Genomic DNA, 17,311 nt, shown 5'->3' on the forward strand with positions numbered 1-17,311 from the left:
ATTGATATGGAATTTGTAAGACGGGTATCAACACACTCAAGAGGTGCTTCAACAGACTATCAACATAAATTCAACCTTAGCGGCACCAACATATGAAATTAATAAACATTCACTAAACGGCACCAATGTTTCCTGTTCTTCAATTTCTTATCAAGTTCGTCAGCTCAAAGATGAAATTTAGTAGGGCGGCTTTCAAACTTTTGTTGCAAGAGAATCAAAAGCTCCAAAAAGAAATATTTAAAAGTTATTTTGTCATTTTCAAAATCAAAACCAATCAAATATAAATTGAATTTAAAAGTAAAATTAAATATCAAATTAATTATGAGCAATTAAATACATATTTTAAAATAACTTTTAATTTTGAACACAAAACGGTAATTTTGACAATTTAAAATCAGTAATTTTGACAATTTTAAAATTACTCGAAACCATGGATTTAGAAGCTCTCCCTGTTCACTATCTAAAAGAACTTTTTATTGGCTTCTTTGTTAGAGATGTATTTGAATTAGAACACTCATACTTTTTGTTGTAACTTTTTTTAAAGTGAAGATTGTTTCTTTTCCTCTTTTTAACCAAAAAAAAAAAAAAAAAAAAAAAAAAAAAAACTTACATCACTTGTTAAAAAAGATCCAACTTGTGTATGAGATGGCGGGAAATCTGAAGACCTCCACAAAAACAAGAGAATCAGATATTTAATAGAATGCAAGGCTCTGTTAAATTGAAGGAATCATGTAAATGTATATCTATATATCTATATCAATATATATATATATACAAACTCATCAAAACAGAGCACATCAAGGGAGATCCAATAAAAGCATATTTTGCATTAAAAAAGGTTGCAGAAGCAAAAAGTTCCCTTTTCTTAAAAAAAGATTTATTAAAAAAATTGGTACATATGTAATCACAGAACAATTAATTTACAATGTGGTTGCAAATTGCTCTCTTCACTTTAGAGAGAGTGAACGCCTATACATGATATATACATACTTTCTAACTGCAACCAAGAAAAGCTACAGATTAAGCAGAGTTTTCTACCTAAAAGAATGTGTGGAAGAGAATAATTTGGACATGACGATGAAGGAGCCGTTGGTCTATTTTACATCATATCGGTGGAGAACATGACGACCACGGTGCCAGCCCCAATCTTTGGCTAATTCGATTGCAGATAACAAGGTCTTCAACAGGTTTTCAGCATCTTCCTTGAGCTCCAGTTCAAGGATTGTCTCAAAAATAGGAAGAGGAGTTGGACCAGTCCATCTCACTGCCCTACTACTTCTCCCAATAACTCTTTTCTGGAGAGATTTATTTGGCCTTGATAATAAATCGGAACTGCTTCCGACGATGTGGACGGCAGTTCCATCGTTATTTGTGTCAGCATGAATGACAGTGTCCAAACCAATAGCTGACTCTATCACCCATTTGGAATCAGCAGCAATGCCTCGAAATTCAGGCTTGCCCAAGTCCACTAAGCTTGCACAGCTAACAATTAATATTAGACTCTGAGTGATGACAACGAATTTTCCAGCTAGTTTAAGTGCTTTGCAGGCAACTAAAACTTCATCACTGAGCTTCATGTCATCTCCTCCTGCTTCTAGAAGTACCGATGATCCAATTGCTTCCTCCCAGGAGTAAGGCCTCAGAGGAAGCATGGTGCTCAAAGGACGAGGAAGGCGTACTCTAAGTCGCTGTGGTCTCATTTGATATAGCCTACTTCTGTTTCGTATGCTCTGGGCAGTTTTTCCAGTAAGTTCTAGAACACTGGCAGCTGGTTTTGCCACAAGTCCTGTGATTCCTAATGCAATGCCTGCAGCCAAAGAATAGTTAGCAATCACAGTGGGTTCAGAGTATTAATATAATTAGATTATTCTTAGGAGATATTATTCTTAGGAGATATTATTCTTAGGAGATATTATTCTGGAGATATTATTTGATATTATTTCCTTAAGTGTATTTCTCTATGGTTATATATAGGCTTGTATCTCTATTAAGTAATTAATGAAATATAGATTAATTCCATAAAATCAACACAGAGAATGGTAAAACCATAATATTGAAGTGAGTTACCTGAGAACACCCCTGGGAGACCATGTCTCTCAGCTCCTCTAATTGGTGATTGAAGAAGACCAGTGAGCCCCTGAAAACAAGGCAAATAATTGCCACGAACACAATAAATTTAAAAGCTGTCTTCTCCTTTTGCAAAATATCAATACAGTTTCTATCGCCTTAACCCAAAATGTGAAATAATCCCACTTATGAAGTAATCAACTTGAATTCCATTTATGTCGGTTATTAACTAGAGGAAGAAATCATTTTTTCCTTTATATACTTAGCAATCGCAGTGAGTCGGTCTTCCCTAACTGTCGAAAATTGGGCTGCAATATAACAAATCCTATATCTAAAAGCTACACCTGAACGTGGGATCTTATATAAAGATCATGGTCATACAAGGGTTGAATGTTTTTCAAATAATAAGAAGAATATTGTGGTTTTCCTCCCGATACTCCAGTTTCCACGTAAATTTATGTATTCTTTATGTCTCCTTTCAATAGTTTGATTTCAAGATTTCAGATAATAGATAGTCCAGATAAGAGGATTTAGTCCTTAGTGGGATTTTTTTTGGTTAAATCACTTATTAAGCATCTTTCCTTGGCAAACCTATTGAGAAGGATTTGGGGATTGCGTTGTGCAAATCCATGTATCCAGGAAGAGTGAATATCCGGTTTGGTTATTGATGTAATCTGCCCATTATGCATGGGGGCAAGTGATCACTCATAACACCTGTTTTTTAATTATCTCTACGCGAGTAGATGCCAGTGGAATTATTTGTGATCAGTGCTTTGAGCTGGGCGTTGGATAGAGACTTCCAAACAATGTGCAGCAGACATGAAAAAACAAGCCAACTTATTATGGTTCAACGTGGTAAAAGCCCTCCTTTCTGAGCTGTGGTTTGAACAGGACTTTCCAAGAAAAGGCTTCCTCTTGGTCTCATTGATTCGAAGCAGCTAGGCTCAACACCTCTTATTGTGTGCCATTTTCAAAGCTCTCGCAGATTCTTCTGTGCAAGACAGTACTTAATTGGAGAGCTTTCTTCCAGCCTTAGCTCACATCTTGCAGTTTGTTTTGAGCTCGCATCTTACAGTTGTGCTCATTATGTTTTTTGTCATAAGGTTCAAATGATATTGTACATTTTCTTTATTTCTGGTAGTTTGTTCTTGGATATGATGTGGGCGCTTCGGGGTCTCAACTTAATTGAAATGTCCGGGTGCACTTCTTGATCCTTAGGTTCTCTCCTTTCAGCTCCTTGTATATTCCTCTCGTAATTTGAGCTATTTATATCAATAAAGAGTTATGTTTCCTTAAAAGAAAAAAGGTTTCAAGCATCTTCTGCTTTTAAAGTTCTTATCTCTCAAGTTTCAAGCTTCATTCTTTTACAGAAGATTGCTTGTTTACAAGTTTTTGTTCCTTGGTTGTTTATGTGTGCTTGTTTTATCCTCTTTTGCCTCTAAGGATTATTCTCTTCTTTGTTCTTATTGTTCCAAATTTTTTGTCGGTAATTTTTCTTAATATGCTTATTTATACTTTGAGCCTTTTACTCGTTTCATTAATGAAAAGTTTGGTTTCTGTTAAAAAAAAGTATACATACTAATGTTGTACCTCTAAAACTTCACTAATGACACCACCACTGTTTAAAGAAACACCTGTCTGCTGTTGCCCAATTCTTGAAAAAGCTTGATCATCAAACGTAAATGCGACAATACCCTGCAGAAATATAAGCATCCAATAAAGAAATGATACATCAAAGCCACTTGATTACAGACATTCCTCATTGCAGACCAATACCTTCCTCGCAGCTTTACTGAACTGAGTGGTAGCATCACTAAATGCATAAACTGTATTACTTAAGAGACTTGTAGTTCCTTGTACCATGCCAGTGATCAGCCCAGTTGGACTCTTAAAATAAAACAATCGGAATTCAGTATACCAACAAGAAAGGAAAATAAAGAAAAAGTAAAAGGAGAAAGGAAAAGGAAAAGGAAAAGAAAAAAAACCTGCAAAATGGTCTTAGCAGGCACCGACAAGAAATCTCTTATTCCAATCCCCAATCTCCTAGCAAATCCCATGGGATTACCAATGACACCAGCAGAACCAAGAACCTGTCGGTCAAAGTAAATCCGAAATTGGCAAAAGAATTAGCCAATCATTTGATTTTTTTTTCAGCCTCAGATAACGAAATGAGACAAAATCTCAATATACAATAGGAAAACAAAGAGCAATTGATCCTAAGAATCAAGAGGTGCATCCGACATCTCAACTAGGACACCTCCATAGCACCCTTATCATCTCCAAATATCAAAAGAAAACAATGTTTTTAGTGTACTCCCTATTTTGGAGTAAAATTATCCTATTCTAATTCAGAGTAAAGTTACATATATAGGGAACATAAAAGCTAGACTGAGATGTACAATTACAATAGGACATGTATAAATCTACACCTGTATTATAACTCCCCTTCAAGCTGGAGCAAATATGTCAACCATGTCCAGCTTGTTACACATATAGCTTATTCTAGCTCCATTAAACAACTTTGGTAAGAATACCTTTCAATTGTTCTCTGATCTTCACATATCCTGTGGATACTAGCTTTGTATTTTCTTGGGAATAAAGTGACGACCCACCTCAATATGTTTAGTCCATTCATGAAACATTGCGTTAGATGAAATATGGATTGCAGTTTGATTATCACACCATAGTTTAGCGGTGACACGGTAACATTGAAGCCCGTCTCAGAAAATAGTTGGTGTATCCACGCTATTTTGCTCGCATATAGTGTCAGTCCTATGTTCTGACTCAGCACTCAAACGAGAAACTACATTATGTTTCTTACTTTTCCATAATACCAACTTTCCTTCTACAAAAATATAATATTCAAAGATTGATCTCCTATCTTATGGAGATCCAACACAATCAACATCAGAGAAACATTTGAACTCTCTTATGTTCATGATCTTTATATAATATCACTCGCCCAAATGCAACTTTCAAATAACGTAAAATTTGTTCTACTATAGGAGAAGACATAAACTGACTTGCAACACTTACAAAATAAGTAAGCTGTTGAATAGTTCAACATTCCAAAATAAGTAAGTTGATTGGTTTGGCTCATAGTTTTCTTGTCTAGACAACAAATCAAGTACATATTTTTGTTGAGATAAAAAATATCTTTCTTGCCTATGATCTCTTCAATACCCAAAAAATATTTCAATGGTCCCAAATCATTCATATGAAATTGACCCCGAAAGAAAGTTCTGAGAGATGATATACCCGATGCATTATTTTTAGTAATAACTATTGGTGATATATAATTAAATTTTCTTTCAACCACTAGGTTAAGCTTTTGGGTGAATTGGTGATTTAATATGGTATCAGAGCAGGTGGTCCAGGGAGGTCATGTGTTCAAGCCTTTGCATTGTTGTTTCCTCCCCAATTAAAATTGATTTCCACTTGTTAGGCCTTCCAAATATTTCAAGCCCACAAGTGAGGTAAAATTGATTTCCACTTGGGCTTTTCAAATATTTCAAGCCCACAAGTGAGGAAGAGTGTTGGTGATAAATAACTAAATTTGCTTTCAACACTAGCTTAAACTTTTGGGTGAATTGGTGATTTAATAATAACAATGTCATCAACATACACAATAAGCAAAATATACCAATACCAGATTGTCAATAAACAGAAGACGTAATTTTCTTCATACCAAAATGTATAGGTACTTGACTAAACTTACCAAACCACTAAAGTGGACTCCTTTTCAAACCATACAAAGATTTTTGGACGCGACATACTTCATCACCTTCCCCTGGGCAACAAACCCAGGTTGGGCTGATCTTGTTTTTTGGTTTGAGTTCAGATTTTAGACCTGATCTTGTTTTTTAAGCCATTTTTTCTTTCAAAGGCTGGGCTGTTTTATTGGACCATTAGAGGTTCAACAGATGCTTCTATTATTTTGGCCCTCTAAAGTTTTGTTTTTAAAAATGGAGACAAGCTGAACCAGAACCAACGGCCAAAGAAGGCAAATACGAAACAAAAAGTAAAGAACAATGGGAGATAAAGAGTTCCCGAAGAAAAACCCAAAAACAATAACTCCAATAACACGCATTAAATTCCTTAAACAGCAAACTTGCATATCTTGAGCTTCTGAAAAATGAAGAGAAATTAGCACACATTAACTTGGTTGAAAGATGAAAGCCGCCTAGTTAAAACATAAATCTTGAATGGAATACTCTTTAAATTCCTTAATTAAAGAACACCAAGCTGTAGCATTTCCTTTTGCAGTGTCCACAGTACTAGTCTAGCCCCTTGCCTTGTCGTGAAATATACGTTGATTGCGTCCAAACTAGATCTTTACAAGCAATGCTTTTGACATGTTCTCCCAAATTAATCTCGGTTTTTTTGACAATACCGAGCCCCTCAGCAGTAGAAAGACATTCGAGCTTAATGATCCATCAAAAGCCCAAGCTACATCAAAGAGGGAAAGTATACTCCTCCAGCAATTTTTTGAGTAAGGGCAAGTAAAAAGGAGATGCAGCAGGTTCTCACTGTCCTTCATACATAGTGGGCACACTGAGTGCAAAAGACACTTATTAGGGATCTTTCTTTGCATACTCAAGGAACAATTAAGAAGACCGAAAGCCATAATCCAGATGAATATATTAACTCTCCTTCGACTGCAAAAGACACTGTTAAATCACCACTGGTTCATCCACCAATTCTGTGATTAGGTCTTTCCTCTTTTTTGCATTAAGGAATCTATGAAAAAAGCCAAAATTTTCATCTCCTACAGCAAGCCAATTTAGTTTACTTTTCTGCATAAAGTTTCTTTCTTCGGTTCTGTAAATACAAAGCAATTCTGTTTGTATGGCTGATTTGTGAGCCAATTCCACTTCATTCAGACCAACACTCTCTGCAAGCCCATCACTGATTTCTAACTCTCTCAAAAGCCTTTCCTCTTTCTGCTTTATATCAATCAAATGAGTAGCATGCCAATTTTCCACAGCAAGTTTCACTTTACGAAGCTGCTCATGAAGAATGAAACCCAATGCCTCGGGGGGGGGGGGGGGGGGGGGGGTTTCAAGACTTGACCTTGTTGCACTCTTTTATCAACAACCAACTATTGCAAAATCTGAATGGGGAAGGCCCCCATACTATTGCACCTGCCTCTAATAATAAGGAGGTCACTCTTGAGTTTTCAAATTCATCATCCCATTTACTGTTAATAAAAAATCTGTCCAACAAAGATCTTGCAGCAGTGCCAACCTCTCTTGACCAAGTAAATTTGCCAAAGGGGAATTTCCATTAGATTGGCAGAATCTATAGAGGCATTAAACTGTCTCATCCCTCTTGTGCTTTTGGAAACCTCTCATAGACCCATCTAGTGATGTTAAAATCTCCTCAAACACCAAGCCTCTTCTCCGCATTCTGTATATTTAATAATTCTAGCCAAACAAGTTTCCTCTCTCTATAACCACACGGACCATAAACATTGGTAACCCAACAACACATATTGCACAAAGTTACACATTTTATTGAGAGGGAATTAGTCTTCTTATGGTTTCCACCACTGTGATTTTACTTTTATCCCATAAAGTAAGAATGCCTCCAGATGCGCCATAAGATTCCAGTGATTCCCATCCTATATCCATAGAACTCCAAATTGTTTTAATGAAATTTACTTCCAGAATTTCCATTTTTGATTCTTGGATTAGTACCACGTCCGGGTGAGGATTTTTTAAAAACTTCTTAAGAGCGGAACGTTTATTTGGATCTTTTAGGCCTCTTGTGTTCAAGAGATGATGTTCATGGATGAAAATTTTGAGCATATGAATTACAGGCTTAATTAAACCAATATCACTTCATAGCTGATTTGATTGGGAAGGAGCAAGGGAAATTACTTTTTTTTTGATAAGAGACAAGTATATTCATATAACAAAACAGAACATCCTAAGGGCGAGGGACAAGAGGGCCCTCCCCGGAAGAAGCTAGGGAACTAAGACATAATGGCCTTCCAATTGTTGAAAATCATAGAAAGGCTATAATTACAAAAGTGTTTGGTGTAATTCGTACTCCACCAAGAGGCTGTGTGTTGAACCACAGTCCAAAAAGAATCAAAAGAATTAAATCTATCTTCAAAAATTCTGCTATTCCTTTCTTTCCAAATGCTCCACAAAAGGGAACGCGTCGCACATTTAGGGAAATTACTAAAAACACCTTCCACTCAAACTGAATGATTATAAACCGAATGGCAGCAAATACACTCAATGCTTTCGGATGTTCATATATCATAAGGGTAAGGATGAGTCTCTATAGTGAAAATGTGCAACCCAAAGAGGCTGATCCAGAACTCAAATTTATGTTTCAACTCTGTTTTACATGTTCCATGCTTGGACTGTAACTTACTCTCCATAAGTAAGTTGACAAGCGATCTTGCTTGTGTAGCTAAATTTTATCCAAAATCATGTATTTTCCAAGATTTGGAACTAGGGAGGACGATTGACAGTGCTGATTTATGTTCTGGTCTCTATGTTCTCAACTACAATTCCGATGGCCGATTAGCATTGCAGACAAGTCATTTTTTATTTCTAGTAGTCAGTTTTCTTCTCGTGTCAATAAATATAGTAATTTGTTGCTGCACTATCAGTTGGGTCATTCAAATTTTTTCTCTAAATTATATCAAAAGATTTTCCATGCTAAGAATCTTGCGTTATTCAATTGTGAGATTGTCAAGTTGCCAAGAATTAAGGCAGATGGGAATATTGAGAGATTGAAGGCCAAACTTGTTGCTAGAGGGTTTACTCATTCTTATGGGATTGACTACCAGGAAATGTTTGCACCTGTTGCTAGAGGATTTACCCAATTTTATCTCTTGCTGCTAATCTGGATTGGAGCCTTCAACAGTTAAATATTTTCAATGCTTTCTTGAATGGTGATTTGAAAGAAGTATACATGGATGTTCCACCTGGATGCATAGAGAAATTTTGTAAAACATGGTTTGCAAACTTAAGAAATCTCTTTATGGGTTTAAGCAATCTCCCCGTGCATGGTTCGGTAGATTTACAACTTTTGCTCTCAGTCTTGGGTATTCACAATGCCAATGAAATCATACTTTGTTGGTCAAAAGAAGATTTAAAGATCTACTTGCCCTCTTGATAGTATATGTTGATGACAATTCTCTCTAGCAATGATAGAATCAGAATTTTAAACCTTGAAAAGGCACTTGGTGCAAGAATTTAAAGTCAAGAATCTATGAAATCTAAAATATTTTCTAGGTATGGAGGTTGCTCGATCAAAACATGGTATAGTGGTATCACAAAGGAAGTATGTGTTAGATCTTCTCAAAGAAACTGTTATGCTAGGATGCAAACTGGCAGACTCCTCTATGGACCCAGAAAAGAAACTTGGGCACAATCTTAAGAGTGCAGCTGTGGATAGGGGTAGATACCAACGTCAGGGTGTCTTATCTATCTTTCTCATACTCATTTAGATATTAGATTTGCTAATATGGTTAGCTAGTTTAAGCATCACTCCAACTAAGAACGAATGGAAGCTGTATATCGGATCCTTGGATATCTAGAGATGACTCCTGGAAAAGGATTATTTTCGAGAAAAACTGATAAAAGAAACATTGAAGTATATTCTGATGCAGATTGGGCCGGGAATATCTCAGATAGACATGCTACCTCGGGTTATTGCACCTTTATATGGTGCTATCTTGTTACATGGAGTAGTAACAAGCAGTCTGGTTGCAAGAAGTAATGCAGAACCTGAATTTAGAGCACTTGCTCAAGGCTTGTGTGAAGGTACACAGATCAACAGAGATTATTCATTGCCAATACAAATGATGGGTGACAATCAAGCTGCAATAAGTATTGCAAAGAACCCAGTTCACCCTGATAGGACAAAACACGTTGAAATTGATCGAAACTTCATCTCAGAAAAAGTTGACCAAGTGGTTCATCTCAACTACGTGCCCACAAAGCAACAGATAGTAGATATCCTTACCAAGCCTTCACCAAGACCAAACTTTGAAGACTTGAATAGCAAGTTGGGTTTGTATAATATATACTACCCACCTTAGGCCGAGTGCTGTAAATTAAATTAGGGTATTTTTGTAATTGTCTAGGTAGGGTTTTATTGTATTCTTTCATTTTGTAACTATTTAAATATTTGATGTAGGGTAGATAATTTCCTTATATTTTATTAGTTCTTTCCTTGGATATATATTGGAATTAAGCAATTAAGGTGACTATGAATGAAATTATAGAAAAACCTCACTTAGAAAATTTGATCTAGTATTCAATTGTCCCGAGTTATCCAGACAACTCCTAAAATGACCCTCTTGTACAACTAACTACTAAGCTAATAATGTTGGTTGTAAGCATATTAGTTAAGTGCAACCATTTTATTCCATTCTTATTCTTGTTTTCTTTTGCGCTAGGAAGCACGTACAAGGACATGAAACACGTGAACGTGATATAACATGAAACGGCATGGTGACACACCAATTTTCTAAAAATATAGGACATAACACATTATATGTTCCATCTAAATTGAGAAATACATATTTAATATTTTATACAGTCCTCTTGCCTATTGATTTTATAGTTAGTTGGAACTTTTGTTTCTGTATTGCAACCACCAATTTGATCGTTCATGTGACCATTAGGCTTGCTCACAATAGGGATTATAGCCAATAAAAAGCTTACCTTATATATCTCATGAAAAAGTTGCCTTGAGTAATGCCTAATAAGAATCTCTTGAATTGATTCCCAACTGGCCATGTGATGTGCAATAGTCAGGCGCTTGAGATGAATCTGAGCTCCTTCAATGTCCCCGAGAGCCAAGAGACCTCTCTGTAATTAGATGTTGATCAAGTATGACAGATCACAACTGGAAGCTAAGCAAAATCTAATCTCTCTTCCATACTTATGAATGAAGTACAACACATTTATAGTTACAAAACTAAAAAGGGAAAAATTGAAATAGCGACAAGGTATAACAAAGCAATGCACAGACTACTTATCAAGAAAAAAAAAAGTACAGAGAGAAGATAAAATTCCTTAATTCCATTTCTTGAAGCCAAGAAAGAATTGAATGGAAGACTGAGACTAATGGCATATTTGAATTTATACTACTGATTATAAAATAAGGATCGAGTTTTCAATTGCCAAAATAGTAATTGAAGTTTTCTGGTAAGCCATGTTAAGCTGAATAATTTCAGGAACTCAGCCGATTAAGGGGGAAAAAGAAAAGAGAGAAAATAAATATAGATAATCTACAATATACCAAGAAAGTCTAAGATTAATATATTTGTTGAACTTAGGATTAACATAAACATGCACATCAAATCAGTTTTGTTACTTTATTTATTACTCAAAGGAAATGAATTAACGTTTCCTCCACAATAAACTTTTACTAGAGTTTCAATGAAAATTTTTTATCTTGTTTAAAAAAAAAGACATCGCAAGTTTCGATTTTGACATGCCAGCAAATTCACCAAAGGACAAGCAAATATTATTTGACTCATGCCATTAACCTAGTGTTCCTTGAAATAATAAATTACTAGTTTAAGATAGGCAAGTTTTGTAACTGTTGAACTGTTCAGATAGTTAGGTTTACTATAGCCTATTAACCTAAAAGCTTTAGGTTGATTGATGACTTAACAAGGTATCATAGCAACAGGTCCTATGTCCAAGTAATATTTATTTCCATTTATACCCACAAGTGAGGGGAGTGTTAAAGTGTTGATTATTGATATCATTAAATTTACCATAATCCATCAACTTAGGTAGGTGACGGGTGATTTAACAGTAACAACGTTAAAGGAGAACGCAAATACTTACATGCATCAGTAATTCACCAGATGTAAGGATAGGGTTCTTGAGCACCCATGGAATGGTGGAAAAGCTAAGGCCAAGATGAACTTTTGTTAGGATAGATAGCAGAAGAAAGCAAAATAAAAAATAATGTTTGGAATGATGTCTATACCTTACTGTCAACTTAATAGGTGCCAAATCAAACGATTCAACGTAAACTTTCTTTTGCTGTCTTGCTAAGAGGTAAACCTGCTGCCAAGGAGCTCCAATAGGAACAACTGAAGGTAATAATGTGCTGCCTCTATCAAGTCCATCAAAAAAAGGATATTCTGAAAAATGAAGAGGTTTTGTCCTGGGACTGAAGTAGTCATGAGCTGGATCATTTGCAGGAGGATGCAACATGGATTCTGAAAATTGAGACACTTCACCCTTTAAATTTGACGTCACATTTCTGAAGAACTCAAACAAGCTTAACATCACTTGCTGCTCAATCTCAAGTCGAAAATCTGATATTCTGCAAGAATTTTAGAGAAAAGAATCAGTACTATGCATTTTATACTAATTAAACACATTAGATGTCAGAATGGAGACCTTAAGAATATATTTTCAAATGAAACCAGTAAACTATCAGCCTTTTTCCACTTTGATGCATAAAGATAGAATACAGGTTCAAATGAGCCATCAACTTGCAGAACACTTTCACTTCTTGTTACCGCACTGATATCCTTGTTCAAGCTTCCAGTTGGGTTGCTTCTGTATTCTTGATCAAAAGACAAGATTACAGGATATGGACTATTCCGAAATTGATTATCTATCTGAAGAGATAGCAGTTTTACAGAGAACTTCTGTTGATCCAAACTTTGCAGCAAATCGATTGTTATGTTTTTTGCACAAGCATATACCACCTCCTAAATAGAGATAATAAGAAGAATTTCAGAGAACTTAAAAGTAAGAGGAAACAATTTGAAAGCTACGTTCAAATACATATATACAAACCTCAGGGCCAGAATTAATTAACGATATACCAATATAAGATATAAAAACTGAAAATTTCTCCGTGTAATCAATGAACTTTTCCTGTTTCTGAACAAGTTTTTTCTTTTCTCCAAAATGAGAGACACTGGGAATATGATGGGTTGAATCAACAATGCTCAACACCTGCAACCAAAACAAGACAATTGAAAAATAGTTCAAGATAAATCATGCGTACTACATAGACCATATCTGAGAGTTCTAGCATGGTAAAATCACTTTTGCGATAGCTAAAAAGCAGTTTCCACTCATAAATTCAAGGTAACAAAAGTACTTTTGCAAATATTCAAAAGCCCATGATAAATTCAAATTGAGTATTGAAAAGTTGTAGAACCAAAAATAAAAAATGATATGTTATAAAGAACTTTCCCATAAAGTATTTGCAATTAAGAAATTTTATAAAAAGGGCTCAAAAACACATGTTGACTATAAGAAAATACCTTTGTTGCTCCTTCAGCATTAACCGATAAATGCAACATCCTCTCATTTTTCTGAGACACAAGTTAGAGATAAGTTAAGAGCTAGATGATATTTTGCAGTTGCTAAGGTCAAGTAATAAGCATAGCCATGCATAGCTACAAACAATAGTAAAATGAACAGTTCATTACCATGGAAGCATGTTAGCTCTTAAAAATCCAATAGTTTGCACTCAGACTAAAACAACTCTTCATGATCAATTGTTCTTTTACTTGTCTTCCTCATTTTTAGTCAGACGGATGATAAGAACAAATTTCAGTATCAAACAATTATTTGTTCAACAATATTCAAACTACTGTTTCATACATAACCATTTCCCAATTTATGATAAAAAGGTTTATTAGTTGCCATAGAATTGTGATTTTTAGTTTAGATTGGCAATATTTCTCCAGCTTATCATTAGCCAAATCCTGAATATAGTGCTAAAACAACGAAAATTAAAAGAAAATACCCCAGTGGTTAGTGGCAAACACACAGGAACGAAATCCTGTACATCATCAAGAGCATAAGATCCTAGTATGCGCTCTCCAGGAACCTAATAGTTTGCGGAAGAAATTTGTTAGCAGATATAGCAATCAAGAAGTGGTAGTTTAATTCAAAACATAGAGCACAGGTTCCCACCTCAATAACTAGACGACGTGGGTAGCAAGGTTCATCCCAAGAATATGGGCAAGATGTATAAGGGTGAACGATGGTCTCAAAATTTTCACATCTTTGTTGGTAAATTCGTAATCTCTGTCAAAGAAGCAACCAAAACATAAATTAAGTGTTCTCTTAATAATTTATTTTAAAGTAAGAAAAATAAAAAGTAAAATGTATTGTCAATTATCTTAAGAAAAATAAAAAATAAAAAGTATTATCAATTATCTTACATAACTCACTAATTATGATGTAGGAATAGGTTATTGTGGTCAAATCCTTAATTCATTAGCATTAGGATTAATTTTCTATTTATAAATAAATAGATCACTTGTCTTCTTTTATTCACAACTTTTAAACATCAATAAAATTCTCTTATTTGGTTTACATGAGTTTAGGCCGAGAAGCTCTTCGTGATAGGAAACTTTGTGAGTTGTGCCTATTGCCGAACAACACACATTTAGGGGAACCCTTAAAATAAAATAAAAAAAGAACAATCAAGATTTTACAAGAATGGAACTTTATAGAAGTCTACAATTTTGGATAGAAATTATTATTTTTGTTATGGAGAACAACCAAGAAAGACAGAGAAATATGCAAGAAAATTCAAGAATCGGTCCTACAACTATGATGAAAGAGCTTATTCAAGAACACCATATTTGTAAATCACTAGTGAAGTTTTTGAAGAAATAAAGATGCCAAGAAAACCTAACATTTGTTGGGAGAGAGAACTCAAAAAGTGAAGAAATTTTCAGAACATTTGCAAGAACTTAAAAAGATGTAATTCAAGAAAGTCACTATGAGGAAGAAAACGATGAAAACAAATCAGGGAGTCCACACAAAATTTCTCAAAAAAGAAAAAAAAACCCATGGGCAAACTGATTTGAAGAAAGTTGAAAACCTAATTACAGTTGACTACGAAACCACGGGGGAGATCACATGTCTCAAATAAAAAAAAATTTGGTATTTCGTCGGAAAGGCAGAGGTTACCAAACCAAAATATCCGACCAAGAAGATGAAAGACACATCGTTTGTGGAAAAGAAAGAAGAAAATCGTCTGGGATGAAGAAGATCCTCAAAAGCGTGATGGCAACCCATTTGCAGTTGTGCTTTAAGGAGAAGGCGACACAGCTTTTCGGTAACCCATTTGGTCTAACAAAAATTTATCCGTTTTTCAAACCCAACCTGAAAGACCCATGACGCATGTATTCTGTTTCTGCCTAAAACACAAACCCAAATACAGTTCAAATTTGGACCTCATTCTCTTTTAATGAAGTGCAAAAACTTGTCCCCAATTGGTTTTTCTTCACTCTTACAAAAGGGGTTTTTCCTCAATTTCTGAAAATACTGCACATTCTTTTCATAATAGAGGGTTTTTTTTAACAAATTATTTCTTGGATTCATTGGCTTGATCATGATGATTAGATATTTTTATGTTGAATGTTCCAAGATGTTTACTTCGAGTGGCTTACTTTTTTATTTTTACCTTCATTTTCTTTTTAAAACTTGAGGACAAACGTTTTTTTTTGGGAGGGATTGAATATGTAGTAGGAATAGAGTATTAGGATCAAATCCTTAATCCATTAGGATTAGGATTAGTTTCTTCTATTAATTGGGATCAGTTTCTTTTATTAATTAAGATTAGAATTGGTTTCTTTTATTAATGAGGAGGATTACTTTACTTTTCAATTGTAAGTATAGAGTACTTGTCTTCTTGTGTTCACAACTTTTAAACATTAATAAAAATATCTTGTTTGGTATACATCAAATTAGCATTGACAATTCAATTATACCATTAGGGCTATAGATATCTCTCAAGCAAGAGAATAAAGAACACATTTTTTACATCGGAAATTTCCTAAAACAATGTTGAAAACACTTGAATATAAAAATTAAAACCTAAAATATTCTTTCTAACTGATTAAGGAACAATGTCCCCTACCTCTTTTGAAAAGTTATCTATTCTGTAAGGTACATATCCGGTGTCATCATCTGACAGGAGAATCAAATTTGTTCCCAAGTTTCCATGACCATTTCCAACAATCTTATTGTCAGTTGATACATCAACATTCTGAACTTCAATTCTAAGAACTTTTGAAGAACTAGTGATATAATTTCGCATTTTCACAAGAGTATCGCCAAGCTGATCAGGTATGAAGCTGCCGGACCATTGCCACCCAGGTTTGTTATAACGAACAGAAACCAGTAGTTCCCTGATCATAAGTTGAAAATCAGGCAAGCAAGGGAGTGAGTAAGAGAACAAAAGCACGAGTTAAGTTGTTAATAAACAGAAAAAACAAAATAACTGGCTATCACAATAAAAGGATATGGGAATATAACAAACAAACCAATCAAATGAATATTGCATGAAAACTACTTGATGGGTAGTGTGGTGGAATTACTCGCTAAGTACTTTTATTTCATATAAGGTTTCTGAAAAAGGGAAGTTCTCTCTCCTCTCTCTCATCTCCCTTCCCCTCTGTTCCGGCCACGACTTCGGCAAACTTCGGGCGTATTCAATGGACTAAAAAATGAAAGTGAAGAGTTGCAAAATTATAGATTCCTATTACTGCATTTGGTTTGAAAAGGGGGTTGTTTCACATCGAATATGTAGATTTCTGAAAAATTCTCAGATTATCCAAGCACCAACTATAATGGTTTGTTGATTCAATTTCAGGTCGAGTCAAAGAACTTGATTGGATGTTCTTGAAAAAGAAACGAATGTGATGGGAAGGAAGCTACAAGACTGACAAAATTCTGAACCCCATCAGGTTGGTTTATGAGGTGTTGCTCAAAGTGCCTCCAAAATCCAATCATTTATTCACATCTTTTCAAGAGACTCAAAGCAAGGATGGTTTTGCTTCCTGAATATGATAAAGATTTGTTTGACAATTTATCACACAATCCAAACTACACTCCGATTGTGATCAGTTAGGGTTGCGAACATCCCACCTTCAGAAACCAGTTCAAGTTATCAGAAGAACTCAAGTTCTCTGGAAAAGAAATATACTTTGTTTTTAGTACTCCAAAACAGAGCATAGGAACATTTCCTATTTCTACTGGCCAGGATCAAGAGCAACAGTACTGGGTTCGGAAGTCGGAAGACATTTTAGAGGAAGACTTCTCCAATCTTCGGATACTTACAAGATTATTTGCATTTGATGAGTGGAAGGATATTAAAGTTATTTAGAGGAATTGTTTCATCTAAAAATAAGCATCAATCCGTTATTTGCAGACAGCCGTTTTCAAAGTAACTCATGGAAAGATTGAAGGTCTGATTATCAATCAAGGAA

The 17,311-nt window shown here is 35.0% G+C and overlaps 1 protein-coding gene across 5 annotated transcripts in view; it reads right to left on the bottom strand.

The window, feature by feature from the left end:
* Positions 1–805: 805 nt before the first annotated feature.
* Positions 806–17,311, bottom strand: part of LOC101204937 — a 99,869-nt gene continuing 83,363 nt past the window's right edge. For 4 of the 5 annotated variants that reach the window (XM_011661907.2, XM_031880303.1, XM_031880305.1 and 1 more), the window contains 14 exons: positions 15,961–16,231; positions 14,001–14,114; positions 13,831–13,914; positions 13,343–13,393; positions 12,867–13,028; positions 12,462–12,778; positions 12,043–12,384; positions 11,898–11,961; positions 10,761–10,907; positions 4,053–4,157; positions 3,844–3,954; positions 3,658–3,762; positions 2,068–2,137; positions 806–1,807 (listed from right to left, as the gene is read on the bottom strand). In XM_011661907.2, coding sequence (XP_011660209.1) covers positions 1,095–1,807; positions 2,068–2,137; positions 3,658–3,762; positions 3,844–3,954; positions 4,053–4,157; positions 10,761–10,907; positions 11,898–11,961; positions 12,043–12,384; positions 12,462–12,778; positions 12,867–13,028; positions 13,343–13,393; positions 13,831–13,914; positions 14,001–14,114; positions 15,961–16,231 — 2,656 coding nt within the window. In that variant the 3' untranslated portion in view covers positions 806–1,094. The remainder of the gene's footprint in view (positions 1,808–2,067; positions 2,138–3,657; positions 3,763–3,843; positions 3,955–4,052; positions 4,158–10,760; positions 10,908–11,897; positions 11,962–12,042; positions 12,385–12,461; positions 12,779–12,866; positions 13,029–13,342; positions 13,394–13,830; positions 13,915–14,000; positions 14,115–15,960; positions 16,232–17,311) is intronic. The other variant, XM_031880304.1, reaches the window with a different exon arrangement.

Source organism: Cucumis sativus, chromosome 1 (genome assembly GCF_000004075.3).
Source record: "Cucumis sativus cultivar 9930 chromosome 1, Cucumber_9930_V3, whole genome shotgun sequence".
Classification (NCBI taxonomy): Eukaryota; Viridiplantae; Streptophyta; class Magnoliopsida; order Cucurbitales; family Cucurbitaceae; genus Cucumis; species Cucumis sativus.